General features: G+C 46.6%; 7 protein-coding genes across 7 annotated transcripts; 4 read left to right on the forward strand and 3 right to left on the reverse strand.

Annotated features, from left to right (window-relative positions):
* Positions 1–169: 169 nt before the first annotated feature.
* GLAREA_02356 (uncharacterized protein) lies at positions 170–1,034 on the forward strand (the record flags this gene model as incomplete). Its single annotated transcript, XM_008087442.1, has 2 exons — positions 170–378; positions 566–1,034. 2 exons carry the CDS (start codon positions 170–172, stop codon positions 1,032–1,034), a joined length of 678 nt encoding a protein of 225 aa, XP_008085633.1.
* Positions 1,035–1,477: 443 nt separating this feature from the next.
* Positions 1,478–4,486, reverse strand: GLAREA_02357 (Ferredoxin reductase-like, C-terminal NADP-linked; the record flags this gene model as incomplete). Its single annotated transcript, XM_008087443.1, has 1 exon — positions 1,478–4,486. The coding sequence occupies one exon, from the start codon at positions 4,484–4,486 to the stop codon at positions 1,478–1,480; it is 3,009 nt and encodes a 1,002-aa protein (XP_008085634.1).
* A 2,157-nt stretch (positions 4,487–6,643) lies between these two features.
* GLAREA_02358 (Ribosomal protein S5 2-like protein) lies at positions 6,644–7,675 on the forward strand (the record flags this gene model as incomplete). Its single annotated transcript, XM_008087444.1, has 1 exon — positions 6,644–7,675. One exon carries the CDS (start codon positions 6,644–6,646, stop codon positions 7,673–7,675), a length of 1,032 nt encoding a protein of 343 aa, XP_008085635.1.
* A 1,959-nt stretch (positions 7,676–9,634) lies between these two features.
* Positions 9,635–10,585, forward strand: GLAREA_02359 (uncharacterized protein; the record flags this gene model as incomplete). The annotated part of the gene is made up of 1 exon (XM_008087445.1): positions 9,635–10,585. The coding sequence occupies one exon, from the start codon at positions 9,635–9,637 to the stop codon at positions 10,583–10,585; it is 951 nt and encodes a 316-aa protein (XP_008085636.1).
* Positions 10,586–12,022: 1,437 nt separating this feature from the next.
* GLAREA_02360 (uncharacterized protein) lies at positions 12,023–13,609 on the reverse strand (the record flags this gene model as incomplete). The annotated part of the gene is made up of 1 exon (XM_008087446.1): positions 12,023–13,609. One exon carries the CDS (start codon positions 13,607–13,609, stop codon positions 12,023–12,025), a length of 1,587 nt encoding a protein of 528 aa, XP_008085637.1.
* A 1,184-nt stretch (positions 13,610–14,793) lies between these two features.
* On the forward strand, positions 14,794–16,661 carry GLAREA_02361 (Cytochrome P450; the record flags this gene model as incomplete). The annotated part of the gene is made up of 3 exons (XM_008087447.1): positions 14,794–14,927; positions 15,131–15,813; positions 15,868–16,661. The coding sequence occupies 3 exons, from the start codon at positions 14,794–14,796 to the stop codon at positions 16,659–16,661; spliced, it is 1,611 nt and encodes a 536-aa protein (XP_008085638.1).
* Positions 16,662–17,537: 876 nt separating this feature from the next.
* GLAREA_02362 (uncharacterized protein) lies at positions 17,538–18,152 on the reverse strand (the record flags this gene model as incomplete). The annotated part of the gene is made up of 1 exon (XM_008087448.1): positions 17,538–18,152. The coding sequence occupies one exon, from the start codon at positions 18,150–18,152 to the stop codon at positions 17,538–17,540; it is 615 nt and encodes a 204-aa protein (XP_008085639.1).
* Between the last annotated feature and the right edge of the window lie 252 nt (positions 18,153–18,404).

The raw sequence follows: 18,404 nt of genomic DNA on the forward strand, positions 1-18,404 counted from the left end.
GTATGTGACCGAAATTCGCTTTTTCACGCATATGTTCATCGACTATTAGCTCGTCCATCAAGCCAAGGCTCGACGCGTCTTCCTCATCGCGTCTTCCTCTCTCTCTCTCGAAGCTGCGAACCTGTTTGACCCAACACAACCAAAAATTTCCCCGTCTGCGCAATCGATCATGCCTCGCCCGAAAGCCACTCTTACGAGTGGGAGGAATAGCATCCATAACCGCGGCGCCATCACCAAGTTCAAACCCAAACCCAAAGCAAAACCAACTCGCAAACCTCCTCCAGCACCACCGCAACCAGAGTATGCAATTAAATACTGGCCCGCAGAAAACTTAATATGCTTTAAGAATTATGCGGAGTGGGACGAGACGAAACTGAAGTTAGTCGGAAATACAACGAAATCTATTTGTTTTGGTCTTGATTTCAATGCTTTAGAGTAATAAGTTTCCCTTTTAAAATCGCTTAATAGCGACTAACGAACGCAGCCACCATCTCGACGCTATTGTAGCAGCAGGTCCCGAATTCTGATTCTGCACCCAAATATGCCGTTTCACCTGCGGCGACAGCGACACCGGTTACGGCAGTCGTCTCACGGACGCAGCCATATCCCGCTTCACAGCCGCATGTCCGAATCTCGTCCACATTGACATGGACTCCGCTCGGGATCTGACTGGCGCAAGACTCCTCGCCATGTGCCGGAACTGTCCGAATATCGAGTATATTAGCATTGACGGGAACGACAAGTGCAAGGGCCATGTTGGGGGCACGGCGCTGGATGCGTTGAGCGTCGTTAAGAAGATGGCGAAGGGACTGAGGGTGTTGCATTTGGTGGATCAGGGCGCGGGGTTGGAGAAGGAGGCGAAGAAATTGAGTAAAGCCAGGAAGGGACTGGAGATCACGTTGGGAGAGACGAAGAAGTGGGGGAATGGGAGCGCTGAGAAGTTTGTGGGTGGGAAGAGTAATTTGAATTTCGGAAAAGGGTGGGATCGGTATGATGGACCTCGTGCTTTTGGTAGCGGGTGGCGATTTGGTTGATGGAATGTTGGAGGAAATGGGAGGTGTAAATTTTAAGGGTTGTTAGATGTTTCTTGCTGCAAGGCTTCGATCAAATGTCTGTATATGGGTCAGGAAATAGGGTCGTCGTGTTGTTGGGTTCAGTTCCGTGACAAACCAGAATATTTTAGAATCAATCTTCAATCATCTAGAATAAGTATTAATTAGCATAGCAAGTTGCAACACTTTAGGTGCTTGGATGAAATTTCCAATGTATCTCAGAGTTCCGAGGAACACATTAGCATCTTGAGGCTTAGATTCTTCAATCTCACAATCATGAACAGTGTATCTAAAATTCATATTCATTTCATAATAATTACACAACAGGTATCCAAAACCCAGGTATCACACGCTACACGACCATCCAAGCGTTTATTTCCTCCCAAGAACGCCATTCATCCCATCCCATTATCGACACAACACAATTAAATAGCATAATTCTCCGTATGCAAAAAGATCTCATCCTTACTATCATCGCCCCAAATATCCGCCTGCAGTCTCGCGACGGTATTCGCAACGTCGACTCTCATCGTAGGCGGACCGCACACAAACACACATGTCCGTCGTCCAAAGATTCCTTTCCCGTCAGCGCCACCGGTTGCCATGTCTTTAAGCATGTATCCAAGATCAGGACGGCCGTACTCTGTACCCCAACCCTCTTTCTTGACCTTCGCGCCTACAAAGGCGAAGCGCATAAGATTCTTCTGGAATTCTGTTGGGGTGGAAGGAAAGCCGAAATCGAAGTTTGAGGGTGCGGGTGCTGGAGCGGTAGGGATGGCGATGTGTAGATCTGCGGATTTCTGGCGGATGTGCGCTGCTTCGGGTGCTGAGGGGTATGGTGATAATGATGGTGAGAGTTGAGGTGTTGTTGTCTGAGGGATTGGTGGTGGAGGTGGGAGTGCTCTTATTTGTTCCTCCGTCATTGGGGGCGGTGGTGGGAGCGGAAAGTTGTCCACAGAATGTTTCGAATCTTGGGATGCACGAGTTGAATCCGCGAAACTAGGAGGTTTGAGTCCATCGTCATGTGAGACTCGCTGTATCTCTTGCGAGGAAGCCTTTGAGTCGGGTGTATTTCGGAGATCTACAGATAATGATGTCGAATCCTGCGAATTGTAACTTGCAGACCTCTGATCTTGTAGATTCGATGGTGGAGGACCTGGTGGTGGTGGTGGTAGGTTTTGAGGGTTATATGGATTATTTGAGTTCCGCGGTGAGTCCATATGCGCAAGCCATGGGTTATTGGAAGAGTTTCGCGGTGATGGGGGCGCAAAGTTGAAGTGAGGAGCATCGGCTCGTGGAGGGGGTGGTGGAAAATGAAACTCTCGTTTGCTTGTCGAACCTGAAGATGGTGACAAGAATTTACGAGTTGCGTCGTGCGAATCTGCCAACGCATTCGGCGAAGGAGGAGCTCGTCCTTCTAGCTTTTTCAGAGAGTTTTCGCGCATGACTTTCTTCGGTGGTGGTGGGAAGGACATCTGTGGAAGAGGAGGTAATACTTTTGGTTGTAAGTGTTTCGCTCTCGGTAGCGAAGTTATGGCATCCTCGTCCTCGGCCCTTAGTTCTTGTTCTCTATCAACATCCCCATGTGCTTCTTCTCGGATGAAAGCGGAATTTCTCTTGTTAGCGATGTCTGAAACGAAGCCGTCTAGCTTGTCGTGTAGCATGTTACTAATAGGACGAGGTGCTCGTCCATGACCCGTAACTCCTTGACCAGTTTGTCGTTTGGATGCCGTGACGTAAAACTGACAGGTTACGGTTCCTGGTGGAGCATACTCCCTACAGATACGAAGTTCTTCTCTGAACCAGTCCATAGCTTCTAGTCTCTTCAGAGCCCAAACCACCTCAATCTTCTTGGTGACAGCCTTTCCATCTCTCATACGTTTGATAAGATTAAGGAGCTGAGAAACAATGGCTGTGATGCCGCTTCCTCCAGCGAACAAAATCACAGTATCAAATGCGGCCAGCTCTCGTTGCATTCCACCATATGGCCCCTCAAGATACGCTCTGTACGTTTTGAATGGCCCTCTTTCGATAGCAGTCTCCAGGACTCGACGGGTGAATCCACCGAAAGGTCTGAAAACCAGGGTACAATCTCTGTACAGATCTCCATATTCCGAAGGAAAGTCTTCGCTGCAAAGTGAGGAGATAGTGAAAGGGTGGCTCTCGAAGATCGAGATGCCTGGCATTCTCAGATACACATATTGACCGGGATTCCAGGTCATCTGGGTTGGGATCGTCACCTTGATGGCGTTTTCGGCCATTAGAGTTATCGCTGCTTCATCACCGATCAACCACGCATTCCTCCATGGTTTTGCCCAGTTCAGGTTGAATATTCTCAGAAAGTACGAAAGACACCAAATAGCGACTGTTGCCCATAAATAGCTCCAAGAAGTGAGGTAATTGTGGCAATGCCAGAACAATAAACCAACGTAAGCGATAGAGACTGGAATGTGTAGGAAGAGAAACAACTCATAAGCCATTGTTCTGATAATTGGAAGCGAACCGATGCACAACCATCCTAGAGGTGCCAAGCAAGCAATTCCGGTGCCATAAATGACCCCACTGCCTTCAGGGAAAAGTTTCTTGTAAATTTCCATTCCTCCATCGTTGTAGACTGGCTGAACGTAAAACGGAACCATGTGAACAAGTGCTAGAAATAAGCAGAGATACCCACCCCATCGATGGAAGACGCCCAATCGTTCGTGGCCAATCCCGGTGATAGCAGAAATAAGATTTGCTTTCATACTTGTAGCAACGATCCATGGCGTCATAGCAACTGCGATCATGCCAGCCCTGATCGCAAGCGGTGGAGATCCAAACTGTATGCTTTGCCAGTAGAGCGGCTGCGGTAAGAAACAATAAAGCGTAACAAATCCGAGACCGATAACGAGAATTGCAATGACTGACAGCGATGGAAACCCTAAAATCACCTTCTTTTTGTACTTGATTTCCGGAACCGGCCGATAGAAGATCCATCTAAATAATGCCAGCGTATCATTGACAGCTCGAATGGACGACCAGTGCGATTGACCTCTCGTAAGCTCCATGGCTTTCTCCCCCTCCTGTGGATATATCTGCTGCTGCGTGTGTTCTCGATTATAGCCCATTTGTCCTCCTTGCATTTCTTCCATCGCGTAGTCGTCTTCCGGTGAGTAGTTTCCATAGTACTGCTGAACTTCATGCTTGTGCATTGCCTGTCGTATTTTATCCGTCCATAAGTGGTAAACTCTGGTTATCGCTACCAAAACAACAAGCACAATACAGAAGTACGTCCATCCAAGAGCGTACTTTCCAGATTTCTTCCAAGGATCAACTGTATTCGCTTCGATTAGCCCCGGTGGACTTGTCGCCGTCAGAGGGATATTGATGCGCTTAACCAACTCAGACAGAGTGGCGGAACCAATTGGCCGAACTGACAACTCGGAGGATACCATTTTCGCGTAGTAGGGGCGAATCTCTATTTCCCTTGAGTTGAATTTGTGGTCTTGCGATCAATTATCAATTAGAGCTTGGTGTCGGCTCCAAAATGATTCATGAGGCGCAACAACTGCAGCGGGTTCGCAATAGCACCGCGTTCGTCCAATATCACAAGCGTGGGTTTGTTTCCCATCTGCCACTTGCAGCGAATATGCTAACTACTGTGCGACAAAAGCGGTTGACGTGAATAGAGAGGTGTGCGATTTCGAGAGGGTTGCGTACTGATTCAACATCAGAGACAAGGCGATAGCGATGTTCGAAGATATTGGGTATAGAAAGGGGAACACAGGGAGGAGAAGGATTCGAGACGGATAAATCTGAGGCAATACGGAGTACTCTGTGAGTGCGAATCTCACAAGCAGGTTGTTAGGTGCAGTGTGGGGAGCTTATAGCGGTTGACCGTTCGTGCAACCTCGCGACCCAAGAGATGCAGGCAAGACCCTCTTGTCACCCCAGCCGCCGGATTTATTGCTTTTACAACAATCCGACAGGCGTACCTCGAGGCTACCGAAGATCGCAAAGAACCACTTAGCGCGATGCGGAATGTTCGTGAAAAGTTTCTGCGGTATGTGAAAGACATGAAAGGCACAGCGGTAGACGGCGAGCATATATTGGTGATTGCCCTGGACCCCACACCCTAACAGGACCGGATGCTTGTCTTATCGACGGGTCAGACACCCACTTACCGTTATCACGACTCAGATGCAAGTCACCCAGAAGCAGCGGGTGTGCTGATGTTGGAAGAAGTGCCGGTTGGCTTCCTGTCCGTCTGGCGAGCGGTCAGCCCGGAGAATACTCTTGCGCCTGCAACGCTGTCGCTGGCTTTAGTGTACTGCTCACGACTTGGAACAGAATAGCCTTTGAACTGATGTCGACCTCCTCTGCGCTGATAACGAAAGCACGCACGATGCAATGCTACTCTTGGTAAGATTGTTGACGCTCGGTCATCCTTTTGGGCAAGGGAATCTGTACGAGCAGCATTTCCACCAACATGGCCTGGCTACTGAGCCCTCATCCGTGCGTGACATCTCGACTCTGCCAATCATGGCTTCGTACGCAGCTCGAACGTGGTGATGAGCCTTGGAGGTTCAGACCAATGCGGGGTTGAGTTGTTGTGGTTGAAGCCTTTCTCCATAGAAAATGGGCGGCAACACAGCACATTTGATTCGCACAAATTCTTCGCTTCCGCCGTCCCCCTTGCAGATGGCGAGCGGGACCGATGCGCTCTGCTGCCCGAATGAGCGATCCATGGCTTGGCCGCAGCCATATCTTGCCCATTCAGAGGTACATCACGAACATGACTTGGAGAGTATATTCATGTGCTCGAGGTCTTGCCGCCGTCCACGAACAAAATCTCCATTCTAATCTCCGCAAAAGATTGGCAAAGAATCAAGTCAACAAATGCTAAAGTATCTCAACGCAAACCAGCCAAGACATTGAGAGAAACGCAGCTGCTGTCAGCAGCGCTGAAGTACCTGAACCAACCGGCTCATAAGACTAAAGTGATTGAAGCGTGGTACTCGAGCATTGGAAAGGGCGGCGCGATGGGAAAAGTCGCCACCCTGCGTATAGCGATGGCGAATTCCAACAAAAGGATCAACTAACGCGTAGCGACAATGCATGAATAACGTGAAAGGAGTGTGAAGGAACTGATTGTATGTTTGAGCGACGTCTTGCCCGGATCGCGCAGTTGCCGTATTCTTCGGTTGAGCTAGACGGGATATTTGATTTGGTATGCCAGCTGCTACGTGCACTTGCACTTGCACTCGCAAAAGACTGCAAAGTTGGCGACCAGAACATATACTTGGAGCAGAGTTTCCTAGTTTGATTGAAAGAGAAGGAAGATGGATTGTACTCTTGAAGAATTCGAATTAGGGAAGTGTACACCGCCTTCATGGCAGAACTTCTGTCTGGAAAATTGTTCTCCCGACGTACGACAAATGCATCGGGTGGAAGCAATTGCAATCCCACCAGCTAGCCTTGTCAGCCTTGCATGGTCCTATTCGCCATAGAGACTAGAAGGCCCACAAAAATGTTTAGCAGAAGCAGATTTCACAACGCAAGCTTCGTGTATCAGCACCGCAAACATTGATTGATATCCAAACAGGCTCAACATGGCTTCTACGACACCTCAGTCCACCCTTTCTTTCCCGCGCGAAACTTTTGCAAAGCTTTCACCTCACCCCTATCTCCTAGCACATCTCCAGCCTGCTTCCGACAGCACCCCTCCATCGCGCGCAAACGGCAGGACGCCTACCCAGTTTCGAACACCCCATATAAACAATGGATCGCTCACACATGCAGAGGGTAGTGCTGTAGTAAGAATTGGCGATACGACGGTAGTATGTGGAATTCGAGGGGAGATATTGCTGGCGAGCAATGTTGCTGGATATCGCGTGGATCAGTCAACAACAACTTCAAAGACCGGTTACAATGAGGCGAAAGAGCTGGACCTTCTGGTACCAAATATTGAATTGGCGACTGGATGCTCACCGGCATTTCTTCCTGGCCAGCCGCCAAGTACGTTAGCACAGAGTTTGAGCACGAGGATATACTCGCTATTACATTCCAGTAACTTGATAAATGCTGAGGATCTACGGATTTGGTATCAGCCTCCTGATCTGAGCGATCCGGATAAAATGGATGAGGATGATGAGGAGGAGGAAGCACCGGAAGCAGAAATCAAGGCATTCTGGACACTCTATATTGATATTCTATTTATTTCCCTCGATGGCAACCCTTTCGATGCTGCATGGGCAGCGGTCATGTCGGCGCTCAAAGATGTACGACTTCCGAGAGCATACTGGGATGCAGACCGCGAGATGATTTTGTGCGAGGATTCGGTAGCAGAGTCAAAGAAGTTGAACCTATCTGGGCTACCGATTGCCGTAACTTCGTTGGTATTCAGGGCGAAGGAGAAGGGACAGGCAAAGGGCAAGCGATATTGGATTCTGGTTGATCCTGATACCTTCGAGGAGACCCTATGCGAGGAGTCGATCACGATTGTGGTCGATTGTGCAGGCAAGACAAAAATACTAGGCATATCGAAATCGGGCGGCACTGTCGTAGGAAGAGATGAAATGAAGGATATTGTAGCCCTGGCAGAGCAGCGATCAAAAGAGCTGAGTAAACTTCTTAACGGATGAGATAGCAGCACGAAGTTCTACGAAAGTCCACAATGACCTGTCACCAGAGAAGAGACCTGGTGGCCGGCCAACATGTGCTCATCCAATTGAGATATTTGGGCGCGAAGACGGTCCAGCGGCCGTCAGCAGTCGCATCGATCGATCACAGATCTCCGCTTAGGGAGTCACGATCGATTAAAACACACTAGCAAAATTGGTACTAGAGTACTGTACATCGTTTCGCTTGTCCTAGAAACAACGACCTACCTCGAATACCTAGGTAGACAATGTGGTCTTTATCTGTCACAACTATGAAATATAGATCCCAGTTACGAGACTACACAGAACCTCCTTTACATTTTCATAACGTTTTGCGAGGCTGTGTGGTGCAGAGCAACTTGGCTACTCGGCATCGTGATCACGTGCCATGTATCTAATCTTGTCTCTCGCGCCTGCCTAGTAGTCAGATTTACACTACACATCCTTATAGGAGGCTCTTGACACACTTTGTCCTTCATTCTTCCAAACTTTCTTTCTTCACTGACACGTCCTTGCCTCCACCATGGGCTCATTGAGTGACCATGTAAGCCTGGGCACGCTGTGTCGCTTTTGTATAGACATGTTCGACTTGACAGACGGGCCATGGCCTTATAGGACTAGATTTTTCTATCACCAAAGTCTGCCTTCTCTCCTAGTGTCCATTGAGGAAAATTGCAGCTTTTGCACTCGGATGCTTCGACTCCTTCCAGGGCTGACCGAACGCAGTAACTCGGTAGTACAATGGAAATGGTTGATTGTAGATTTCTATCTAGTGGGCTTCAGGGGGAGCCCGCCTTTCAGAGGGGCTACAAATCTCTCTGATGAGGAGTTCCTTGTTCAACAGGCCCTTTCTCAAAACAACGTTGGAGTCTCGACCCGTATTCATGGTGGCCTTTCACTGTACGGCGGTCAGAACCAACTCCGACTGCAATATATACCATGGATGTTAAGCATAGTACCACCATTTCAAGGTAGAACTCATATCTCCCGCCTGTTTTTGATCAGCTACTGATGTTATAATTGCTTAGCAATTTCCAGGGCGCTGCAAGATTATCTTGCTGTCGAAGATCTCCCTGTACCATCGAGCCGAATTTTTTCTAACGCTATGTATCAAAATTGTATTAAGACCCATCGGGTTTGTAGAAAATATGATGGTCTTTGGCAACCCACTCGGGTCATTCACATATCCCGGCAGAATCCAGTGCCGAAGTTGCGACTCGTTATTTCAGACAGACAGGAAAAGCCTCAAAGATATGTTGCCCTCAGCCACTGCTGGGGTGTCGACTAGCCGCTGAAATTGACACTTCAGAATATATCAGCATTGACAGCTGACATTGTACATGCTCAACTGCCAACATCTTTTCAAGATGCTGTCACTGTTTCTGGCTGGCTCCAGGGTTAGCAATTAGTTTCATTATCTTGTCTTCATATTACAACTCACGCAATCTTTCAGATTGTATGGCATGCATCACCAAATATCTGCAATCCTCGACCATACTGACACATAAAATAGTTGATTATCTATGGATAGATAGTTTATGTATCATCCAAGACTCGGTGAAGGATTGGCTAATTGAGTCTTCTGTAATGGAGAGAGTATACCAGCACGCTGCCTGCACGATTTCTGCAGATTGCGCGGCGGGGTCATCAGCTGGCTTTCTGCGAAAGAATAGTTCTACAAAGAGTAGCCATTATTTCGAGCCTTGCTTGATAAGAATACCGAAGCTAAAGGACCTTTGGCTACACAATGATCCCGAAGAATGCCGCTCGATCAGGAATTCTGAGCCTCTCGCTCTGAGGGCATGGGCATTACAAGAGCAGCTGCTTTCAATGAGGATTTTGCACTTCGGCGCGGAACAGCTTTCATGGGAGTGTCACGAACTTGAAACATCCCAGAGTTGTTTGCTTGACTTTAACAGGTCTATTCCCCGGTATGAACCTATGCCATACTCAAAAATACCTGTGCTACTCTCAAGAATCGACCAGGATATAAACCCCAACAGGGTGGTAGAGCACTATATTGACAGATGGCACCAAATTGTTAGCAACTACAGTGGGCGTTTTCTCACGAAAGAAGAAGATAAACTTGTTGCTCTATCCGGTCTGGCAAAAGTTTACACACCCCTTTTAGGGGATGAGTACATCGCCGGTATATGGCGAAGTCGAATTTTCACCGAACTTTTGTGGCACGCAGAGACAGAAAGCTTCCCTGAAACGGAGCGGCCATTAAGGTACCGTGCCCCTTCATGGTCTTGGGCCTCTATCGACGCTCATATAACTTGCCATCATGCCCTAAGCCCGTCTGACTTGCGAGGTCAAACTTGCTGCACTGTGCTCGAGGCCCAAGTGGAAACATTGGGCCATGATACTACTGGTCAGGTAAAAGGAGGGTTTCTACGAGTGTCCGGAGTTTTACGACCTTGTCACTTCTGGACACAGCCGAAAGACCTTCGCCCACAAGTATTACTTGACACGACCGATCATATAGCAGAGATTGTACTTACAGACTTCTTCCCCATCATTTTAGAAGCAATGTTTGATCACCCATCAGAGATCGATGACAGTATCCAATTATACTGTCTCCCTGTCTTACACTCCGTGCGCTCCAATTTTAGAGGCATGGTTGTGCGTGCCGGCTCCACACCAGAGACGTTTGAACGCGTTGGGATGTTCTATACCTCAATTAGTGAGGATGATGGTCTCGAGACATTCGCCAAATTTGTGATTGTCATGTTCGAGATCCCTGAGAGTTTTCTTGATCATCCGGACCCATATGAACGATGGAGACGTTTGGTCGCGGAGGAATACCAGAAGACTGGGTATGTACGTCAGAGCCCCGAATTGATAGAGGGGCTTAAGAGGATGGAGTGTCGTGAGATTGTTATTGTGTAGATCTGATGAGATCTTTTTGGCTCCAGTGGAGAATGGCACTGATGTATTTCTTTGGTAGAAACGATCTTTCTATTGCTTTGGTAGACATGGGTGGGTACAGAAACGTGCAATATACGAATGTTGGTGTAGTATGTAGTGGGTTCACCGAAGAGACTGGGGAATCTTTCAAGCACAGTAATAGATGCAATACAATATTTACGTTTTATGTTGTACAATGTTTGAGATCGCAATCGTCCTTTGTTGGCAAAGATAAGTTAGACACTACATGTCCTATTAGTTAACGGCCCACCGAAAAGCAAACACAGGCAAAGCAAATTATCTCCCAAAAGAGAGATGCTTATTGAAGAGAGAAGACTGAATCACCCCAATTGAAGAAGCAAATTCTGCTGAGTTAATCAGACACGTTAAGTTGGTCTGAACGCTTTGTTGAATAATGCTAGCATTGTTTTCGCTACCTACTTTTCTAATGACAAAGACGTGGAGTCCGATGTTTCTAACACTATCCTGGCAGGATATGCCATCGTTGATATTCTCTGTCTGCTCTTTCTTGTAGAACTTCGTCTCCAGATCCAGGATAAATGCCAGATATCTAAACAAACTTAGGCTCCTCGAAAGACATGATCCCAAACAATTGCAGCGCGCGATGTTCCCGTCATTGAGAAATATCAATTAGGTTCCATAGATGAGCGATAAAGGGGTTAGACAGCAGTTGCAATTGCAGGCGAGTATTCTCGAGTCTTTAGTATTGTTGGTCAGACAAAATGTGATCTTGCAACTTGTTTTTACCATCAGTTCCAGGGAGCTCTGGTGGTTAGTATAGTGGTGTTAAGGCATTGGAATGCAAGGGAAAATGACGAGGAAAGATGGGTCCTGGATTCCCTTACAGCAAATTTTCCGATTTAATTTTCGTGAAAGACATAATGTTAGTTTGAGTAGCGCCCTACTTACTTTCTGGCCAAAAGGTAATCTACAGGCTGTTACCACAATTCACTTCCGTAAGGATGTTAGTAGATTCTATTAACATAGTCGCTCCTTAGGTGCGGTTTCGTGTACTTGTAGAGCAAGTTAGGTATACACCAATTAAGTATAGGAATTTAGGACCTTTTAATGGGCTTAGGAGGGAGGATAAGTTAGTCTTTTAATTAAAAAAAATGTAAGGCTTGAGACATAAGAAACCCTAGATACCGCATAAATTAAGTCTACACTAAAACGGGAAGTGAATTATGGTAATAGATTGTAGGATAGCACAGCCCGGGCCTGGGCTCCCCTGAAAGGTTAAGCGAGATAGACTAGCCGAGACCACAAGCAATGTCCTTTTAAATCTGACAAATTCAAGGCAGAATTGGGAACGGAAGAGCAATAGAAACTCTTCCCTTCATTCAAATTCCCTCTCTGGACGAGAGATGGGCCATGGATGTCAGTATCCCTCACACAAAACTATGTCGCACTCGAAGCAAAAAGCCTCTTCCCCTCACCATTTGCAACGCATCTTATATTCATCCTAGCAATCTCCTCCTCTCTCTCGAAATCCCATCCCAACTCAGACTTCCCCTCAACACCCTGCACCGGGCCCATCCGCGCAATCCCGACAACATCATACCCTACAACCTCCCTCCCACCAACCCACAATCTACCCCAAAGTGCCAAGATCGTGCCCAGCAACGGCGCGATGAGAATAAGGAGAACTTTCGCGTCGTACACATAGTAGGAATAGTCTTGCGAGTATGTAAAATGTAAGTCAGACGAGGTCGGACTCCGACTAAACGCCATCAAAGTACTCGTCTCGAACGCGCTCTGGATTCTCGCTGCGACAATATTCGCGGGGATGTTCATCGCTGGATCAAGCAGCAGGGTGCCAACAGAAGAGGCATACAACGTGTTCGCTCCTGTGCCTGCCTTGACCCCGGAGAAAGTGTAGGGTGAGTTGGACGCACTGTCCGTGTAAATGCGTTTCAACGGCACGAGTTCCGGATACTGGCTCGTGTCGTATCTGCTCTGGATGAAGCTATTCCTGAGCAACCTAGGCGAAGCCTGTCCGTTCTGGATGATGGTAACATTTCCATACGACAAGGTACATTCGACAGTGTTTATATCGTGAGGAACAACGTCCCCTGGCCTCATAACCCAGGCGCCGAAGATTATTGAAAACACACCGGCGCAAATGTTGGAAGCACTGGAACATGCAGGCGAGAATCCGCCGCTGAAGTTGGCGAAGGTTGCGGGATTGCTTTTGACCAATGTCACGCAAAGCTTTGGGTCGAGTGTCGAGCAGAGTTGTGATGAAGTGACACCTTGTCCTATCGCACCATAGTCGTTTGGATTCGCGAGCGTTCTTGAGGTACAAGTTGCTTGAATTGAGGGTGCAAGAGCTTCGACGTAGCAAGAAGCAGATTCGCAAATAGAGGAAGACGGCGCTGTAAGATTGCTCATTGAGACAATCGCTGCGGCTGTGCCTGGGATATCTCGAAAGTTACCGCCGTTATAAGCATTGTTCGCTGAGTCGAGGTAGCCCTTGAAGCGTTGACCGGATGCAGCTTGGAACTTGAGTGTTTGATTTGATGATTGCCGCTGCGAGATGCCCGAAACGATAACTGGATTAAGTATTGAGAGGAACAACAATAGGAGACTTGCGAATTTCAGTGGCCATGAGCTGCCAGAAATCGTGTACCATAGTCTACCAGTTCCTGAAGTTGACCAGCTTGCCATGTTTCTAGCCTCTTCAACTGTCAATTTTCTCGAATTAGACTCCTCTGGCCGCAAACAGCGCCATAGTGAGTGTTCAACAGCCCGTGTTGCGAGTGCGGCGGTAACGCCAGAGAACAAAGCCGTTAAGAGACCGACCACGACCGTTGGCTTGATATTCCCAGTATTTGGAGTGAGCAAAGATTGAATATTGTACCATCCTGGTCGAAGGAACAAAATCAAAAACAACGGATAGCAGGCAACGGAGGCTGCAAGAAGAACGCAGGTGATGACAGTGTTCAATGTACGAGGGTGCAAGGCAAAGAAACGCTTGATGCCCATTTTCGTTTACGGAGTCGGATGCACTTGCAACTCCTTGAGGAACGAGCTTTGTATTGAAATAGGTTTCGCATGACGGGACACGTCTTAATGTTGTGGCTTTGGGGCTTGGGAGCTGAACCTTGGTGTGGCTACTTGTAACAAATCACGATTCTGCGCTGAAAGATGAAGCCCGAATAAGAAGTCCAATAAATCACGTCTGAACGCCAAATAAATAATTCGCTTTTGCGTGGCTTTTCAGTTCCAGCTGGAGATTTCCGGAAAGAAGGCTCTGGCGTATGGTACATTTCAACTCTCGAGCCACCGGTCTCATTCATACTATCGTAGATCACGATTTTGGAGGTTATTTCCCAGCGCTGAATAATCCTGACGCACTTGTGGAGGATATGGGACAAATTGGTGATTATTGGAACCGTGAAACTTGATGATGTCGGTGATTACCGTGGAACTATTTACATTGCCTACTGTGTTTGTCACTTACAATTATGATTTGAATTGGATGGGGTCTAGGATTTGTCAGGATCTAATAACAAAGCATCTTGATTAGACAGTCGGATTCCTCAATTATCATCTTTGTAGCCTTAAACCGAAGAGGAAACAATAAAATATTACCTTTCTGAATGCTGAGCTATGCCTCTCCACTCGCATAATATGTTGAAAGACTCTCGCGGAGCTTCGATGTTTATTGCGATAGCCAAAAAAAACTTTCAGCAATAAGGATGATTGTCAATATATCGTGAAGATGGCCAAAATGAGGTAGGACGTTCTTGCATAATTGAGAACTTTGCTTGGGATAGGTTTTCAAAAGAACATGTCTCCTACATGCAGAACTGATCGAGTTTCCCAAACACAATTATGATTCCAAAAGTGAAAACCTCTGATTTCCAACCGTACCTGCAATTAGGGTTGTAAGATCACCAACTAACAATTTCCAACTACCGGGCAGCATAATTGAAGCCTCAAAAATTAACCAACTGTCTCGCAGCCCATTGCGGAAGGTGACTTCCGGTCATCTTTCCCGGGGTTGACTTGTTTGATATGGGTAAATAGAGCTTATCCAATCAAGAGAAACTAACCAACATACAGTGTTGGCATTCCGGTATATTGTCCCATTCTGATGACATACTCTCTTCGAAACCTTGCCATCAACTAAATAAGTCAATTCCAATACAAGCAGCTTCACAGTAATGGCAGGTATCACTTCAACGGCTCTTGGCGGCATTGTCGTTCTTGCTGCACTTCTGTTGTACCGCTACATTTCGCACTGGCGAACTAACTATAAGATTGCTCTGACAACTGGATTTCCAGTTTTCTACTCCCCGTGAGTAGCCCCTATGAAAAAAACGAGTGGCGTTAAAGTGACCCCTATAGCATCCATATTTCGAGCGTTTCGTGGATGATTTTCTATCCCGTGATGATGCCGATTTTGAAGCTCCTACCACAGTCTTGGACAAGTCCATGGTTACAGTATATTTTTCATTTCACTTGAATTTAATGAAGAGGTATTTAATATTGACGAAATAGGATAGCACAAATCTGGAAAATCTGGAAAATGGGCCACGACCCCTTTCGCGAAGCCGGTAGCGACACATTCGTATTAGCCACACCGAGCGGTAACATGCTCTGGTCTTCTGACGACACTGTTATTCGCGGTTTGTTTGAACAGCATCCAAAGGTTGATGCACCCGTAGAATTCCTAAAATTTTGGAATGTTTGGGGTCCAACTATCGCGTCGGTTCAGGGTGCAGAATGGAAAGTACACCGTAAAGCTGTCACGGCTGGGTTTGGTCCGGCCATGAATCACACTGTATGGAAAGAGACACTGAGCCAAACTCAGAAGCTCGCAACACACTGGACCGAAGATCATCAGGCTATTGTTCCAGTTGTTAGGTATTGGACATCGAGACTAGCTCTTCATATTATTTGCAATGGTTTCTTTGGCATGAAAGTCGAATGGAACGCAGATAATCAGAAATCCTTACCGACTGGTCATAAGATAGCTCTGGATGCGGCACTCCCTAAATTTATCGAAAATCTTGCGGTATTCGTTACCGTACCTACTGCACTGCTGAGTAGACTGCCAGTCAAAAAGTTCAGAGACACTTACGAGAACTTCACGGAGATCACAACATACTTGGATGAATTTCGAGCAAAGGTCTTGAATAATGTTGAAGCTGTTCCCGCTAAGAAAAGCAAAACAATTCTTGGTAAGGCTCTTGCCGTTTCTATGGGATCCAACTTAAACTGACATGTGAATTTAGAGTCCGTTGTTCTCTCCGAGGTCTCAGAAAAGAACCCTCTCGCGAAAGAAAGTGTGTTGGGTAACATATTCTTCACGCTTTTGGCAGGACACGAGACAACCGGTGGAACACTCGGCTTCATTTACCTATTGATGGCAATCTACCCAGACCACCAAAAACAGTTGCAAAAGCAGCTAGACGATCAACTCGGTGATCGTTCGCCGGAAAATTGGTCGCTCGAGAAAGACTACCCGATTCTGAAACAGGGTCTCTTGGGAGCGATCCAGAAAGAAGTCCTCTACTTTTATAATCCTGCATCTTTTATGATGCGAAAAACCCTGAGTCCAGTGACTCTGGTTGATTCAAATAACAAAGCGCATCAAATCCCCGAAAACACTTTGACACTTATCAACAACGCGGGCGCAGCACGAAATCCGAAGACTTGGAAACGTTCCAAAATTTCAAAGGAGAGACGAAACGCATTATCAGATTCTCCGGCTTTGGATTTCGACCCTGATAGATGGCTGGATGAAAAGGACCAGCGTCTTGCTAATTGGACGGCTTTTGGTGCTGGAGGAAGGGTGTGTCCTGGGAAGGAATTTGCGAATATTGAGTTGACGGCGGCGATGGCGACGTTGTTTAAGTTATATTCTTTGGAGCTAGTTGTAGTCAAGGAAAATGACGAGACTGATGATATGGCTTGGAAGAGGACAAGAGATCAGGCGATCAGAATGTTTTATGATGACATGGAGGCTAACATTACTATTGGGGTACACAAGGATATTCCGATTAGAATTGTTGAGAGAGTTGTGTGATTGGGATTCTAGCAAATATTGGGCTAAGAACAACGACTTTCCACTGTTGAACTATCCATAATTAGTATCATTGTCTATTCAAGCAAGCTTACAAACTTTCTTCTGTGCTGAGAAAATAATAAGAATCCGATAAAACTCCCTGGCTAATTTACTTTGATGAAGATCCTTAATGTGTTCAAAACATTCATAAACCTGTCTGCTGTAAGTTTTCCCCGAAGAACAAACAAAAAGTCTAGATATGTTGTCTTCCAATGGTAGTCAATCGAAAATAAATCTTAGGATAAAAATAGGTGAAGCTGTTGGGCGTAAATTAACCTAAAACCAAAGAGCGGTATTTAAAACTATTGAACGTTCTCTACGCCCTTTATAAACCTTACCGCTTCACTGAATAACAATTGTCTGAAGCTTTGCTCTATCAAGAGAAGAAAATATTTGCCCCTCGTTTTTCCAGTATTTTGAGAATCTACAGACTCCTACGCGAGTGTAGGTATTGACCTGTCCTCGCACCTTCTTCATCAACATCCCGTACGCGTATGCCACATGCTCTGAAAAAGTTGGCAGCATCCAAACCCGGTAGACGATCTTACCAGGACATTTCCAGCATGTAAAATCATCATTCGGGGCATCAAGGCTAACGAAATAGTCTTTGCCTTTGAAAGGATTTTTGAAATCTTTTTCCGCCTGGGTCAAGTAGGGTTTTTGATTTTCCTTCTCACGTTTGAGAAAGAAGCAAGCAATTTTACATTCAACTACCATAAACCCGGATTTAGCATCTCCGTAAGGTATGGTCGACATCTTTGGTTTAACTTCTATCTCGGCGATGCCATGAAGAGTATTGCCTTCAAAATTCACTGGATGATCGCTGTCAATACTTGCTCAGGACCACGATGGAGCACGAAATTTCCTTGGACGGCGATTCCCGGAGGTTGACCTATAATGCCACGCCCACATGTTTTGAATAGTATCCTTCCATAGGCCGGCAAGATATATCCTATGCCCAGAGCCATAACGCTCAGCCACCGCAGCTAGAGCCATAAGCTTATCGTCTTGAAAGGTGAGCTGCCTTTCAGTGTATTGCTTCACAATAGTTTCCCATATATCATCAATTTGGCTGATGTTGTGAAAAGCTGCGGCACCTCTTGTGAGGTAGCTGGTTTCAATATTTTCAGAGTATTGTAGCTCAGAATCACGATATGAGCGAGAAAGACAAGACCATCGAAGGGTCTTCGTGCCATAAGCCAGAGTTCGTGGAGAGAGGAGTCTCTCCTGTAGCGTCCATCCTCTCATATCAAGGGGATCCACGTCCTCGCTGGAGTTTAAGTCATCTAGCACTAGTTGGCCGAACATTCCAGCCTCGTCCTGGCATTTTAACAGAATCGGTGGTCTGACCCAGGTCCTAGACAAGTCTCGTGAATCTAAGAAGCCTTCTGATGCAGCAGCAGCAGTAGCAGCCACTAGGGTTACCACAGATCGCTCGTAAATTTTCGCCATACTTGCTAGTTCTCCCTGCATGTCTGTTATGCTGTCTTGGATTATACATAAGCTATCAACCCAAAGAAAACCAATATTCAATTTCATAGTGACTAATATTGCATCGACGATCGTTCGCGGCAAGTCTGTTATGCGTACCATTCTCTTTCCGTCTCGAAAATTGGCTGTTGTAGTTTTGTTTTTTTGAGGCCCACCCCAGCAGTAACTAAGGCTGCACCATGGTACATAGGCAGCATTCTTCGTTTTTGTGCA

The sequence above is a fragment of the Glarea lozoyensis genome (assembly GCF_000409485.1).
Source record: "Glarea lozoyensis ATCC 20868 chromosome Unknown GLAREA6, whole genome shotgun sequence".
Taxonomy (NCBI): Eukaryota; Fungi; Ascomycota; class Leotiomycetes; order Helotiales; family Helotiaceae; genus Glarea; species Glarea lozoyensis.